Source organism: Notothenia coriiceps, unplaced genomic scaffold (genome assembly GCF_000735185.1).
Source record: "Notothenia coriiceps isolate Sejong01 unplaced genomic scaffold, NC01 NC01_scaffold00000165, whole genome shotgun sequence".
NCBI lineage: Eukaryota > Metazoa > Chordata > Actinopteri > Perciformes > Nototheniidae > Notothenia > Notothenia coriiceps.
Window position 1 is genome coordinate 1 of NW_011332866.1, and position 3,136 is coordinate 3,136.

The window sequence follows — 3,136 nt, forward strand, 5'->3', positions numbered from 1 at the left end:
TTGCAGATAATGGACATGAGTGAGAAGCTGTGGCAGGTTTACAACAGACTCGACCCAGTGTCCATTGATCATCTCCTCATAGAGGTCATTTTGAGCTACTTCTTCTTCTGCTGTTTGAATTTTGAAAATATTTTGTTGAATGTTTTCTTGTCCAGAAGTTCTTTAATTATGTTGTTTAAAGTGAACATGGTTTTGTTTGTCAGTCAGTTGATGAATGATGCATTTAATTAACTCTTAAGTTAGTTTTAAAGGCACAACAATATTTTTGGCTGTCCATAAGTTCTATAAGTTCTGTTTTGAATGTAAAGGTTTGAACATGACCATCAGTTCGATATGCGCTCTAACCTTGGTGTTGTTTGTTGTATTTTAGGACCTGGTTAACTTTGAGAAGCAGTGGAGTGGCTTTTTCTCCAGCATGGACCTGGAGAGCCATCTGTCTATCTTGGAGCTTTCTGAAGCGCAGGCAGGAGAGGTACGTTTGTTGTCATTTTCCTACAAAAAAAAAAGCTGGACCCAGCAAAGGAAATAGATCCATTACATGTCCGCTTAAACTACTTCTCATTCTTTAGCTGTATACTTTTAAATGACATAGTTCAATGTCTTGCAGTCAGCTTTTTGTACATGTCTGCATAACGTTTTTTTCTCTTGATCCCCAGTCATTCCGTACTTATTACTCTCATGGACTGATCTCAAGCAACATCACAGATAAAAGGTTTTGTTTCCTACTCAACAATATCTAAATATTGTAATTTTACTCATCTGTAGTTTGTGGAAAAAACTCCATTGCCTAATCAAATGTTTCTATATTTCAGTAAAAGTCAGCAGCCCTTCGTGTTGTTTGGGAAGCACTCGTCTTTAGAGGATTTGGAGAGTTATTCATTTAACTTTCCCTCAGAGAGTCATCAAGTCCGCAACACAGGACCGCCGGGTTCTACAGCCAGACACATGGTGAGCAGCCTGAAGTGGAAAACAGTATGATGTAGCTGCATCACCATAGGATCCCTACTAATGGCCAGGCAACTGCAAAGAGCTAAGTAGAGTATAAGACCTGCCCTGTGAAAACTGTCCAGCATTTCAAATTGAAACGTATTTTATATATCACAAAAGCGCTTAACGAAAAATAGAAATCGGCCTACAGCTCCACCTGGTGAAGAAGTTCGGTACAATCGGTGGTGTTTAAGAGCAGTGTTTACAAATCCTCTCTTGCCATCACTATATCTTTTTGAAATAAACACGTTTTTCTCCATTAGGTTCTGCAGTGTGTGGCTCCCAAAGGGCCTATAGCCTGCTCCCGGACCTATTTCTTTGGGACCACCCACACTCCATACCTTGGTGAGGCTTTACTGCAAATTTGTGAAATAACTATGTTTTTTATAACATTATTGTCCATCACATTTGAAAGCAGGTTTGTTAGCCCAAGTCTTAAAGCTTTACCAATTAACCCTGTCTAGGTGTAGGGAATGCTACTATGCGTTAAGATAAATGTTTGGAGTGAGGGCTTGGACTTAAATGTAATTTGAGAAGCCCTTATTTGTATTATTAATATATCATTTTGTCCCCTTGCTTGTATATCATCCTCAGGAAATCAAAACACAAAGCAAAAGACAACAGAAGTCTTGTAAGTTATTCACTTTGGATCTTGTGATTTGTTTATCCGGTAAGCTATTGGTTGGCCATTGTTAATCATTTTAATAATGTATTTTTACAGACTTTTGTCACAGATGTATTCAGCTGCTGTTCAAGCAGTCCTGTCAGGAATCAAATGCTTCTCCTGTACCTCCAGCACTAGCAAGGTGAGATAAAAAGAACACCTATTATAACATTCATCTTTCAGCATTATACTGTAACTGTGAAGTTTTTTTATTACGCTTTTATTATCGTTGCAGGCTAAGGATGTTGCAGAGAACACTTTTCTTTTGACTTTGGACACCATGAATTTAAATCAGTACCGCAGTTATCTCAGGTACATAGTACATTCAGTGTGAGACTGAGCCATGATGAGAAGTGACGTATTGTTTGAATCTGTATATCATTCTGTTTTCTTTTATTAGATCTAAATGTGAATTCAGCATTCAAGCAGTAAATAACCAAGGAAGGTGAGTGTTCACTAGTCCTTGTTGGTTTTTGCAAGCATTTATATTTTTTGATGCATCCTTTCATATAGTATCAGAAGAATGCTTTTTCTAAAAACCCTTTTTGTTAACACAGTAAATGATTTCATTTCTTAACGGCCTGTTTTCTTTTTTCAGGATTGTTCCTCTGACAGATGAAAAAAGCCGTTATTTAGTCAAAACAGTAAGTTATATAGAAGTAAAACAATTAGTTGTTGCTATCAAGAAAATGATTGTGTATATAATGTATCTTAACTAAATCTACTTTATTTCCAAGGCGTCCATGACTGTCCAGGACATCCCTGACCTGCAGTGGGGCGGGGGGGACCTGGGCTCGGTGGTTTTCTCTGAATCCTTCTTGGAGTCCAGTATCAACATTCAGCAGAAAGGTACGGTATTGATCAGATTCAGTGTGTTTGGAAGGAATTGCTGATTTGATTCCACAATGTCAAATGGATTTATAAAATAAGCAGGGGAATCCCACAGGCTGCTCTTAAAGGTCCCATGTCATGGCCATTTCCACTGATCATAATTCCATTGTTGAGGTATACTAAAATAGAAAAATACTGTGCAATTTTCCAAACTCACATTGGTTTCACATCTCTGTAAAGTATGTGTATTCAGCAGTATTCACTTTCTCCACTAAACGGCTCGCTGCAGCTCCCCCCCCCCCCCCCCCTGTGAGCCTAGTGTGCTCTGATTGGTCGGTACGAATCGCGCTGAGCTCCGTGGAGGTGTGATTTCCTTGTTTAGCGATACATAGCCAAACACAGCCAAACTCAACCTGAACACACACAAAGGCACAGCCGAAATAAAAACATTAAGTGTGGCTTGATATTGAGTAAGAAAAAGGTTTATAGGTTGATAAACGCTGTGAGAATGGGTCTGCAGAGAGAATTTCGCGCGATCCCAACTGTCTGTTCTCAGCCTGCAGCAGGGAGCAGAAATCAGCAGAGCTGCCTGCACTAAGTGTGTGTGTGTGTGTATTGGTCAATTTGGACCAATCAGCGGGGGCTTAACGTAAC

At 39.3% G+C, this 3,136-nt stretch overlaps 1 protein-coding gene across 1 annotated transcript; it reads left to right on the plus strand.

Moving 5' to 3' along the window:
* Positions 1–9: 9 nt before the first annotated feature.
* On the plus strand, positions 10–2,505 carry LOC104946788 (uncharacterized protein C20orf194-like; the record flags this gene model as incomplete). Its single annotated transcript, XM_010772710.1, has 11 exons — positions 10–84; positions 371–472; positions 657–712; positions 813–948; positions 1,251–1,332; positions 1,582–1,618; positions 1,709–1,793; positions 1,887–1,963; positions 2,052–2,096; positions 2,250–2,295; positions 2,389–2,505. Coding segments are annotated over exons 1-11 (858 nt in total), but the record flags the coding sequence as incomplete, so codon positions are not given.
* Between the last annotated feature and the right edge of the window lie 631 nt (positions 2,506–3,136).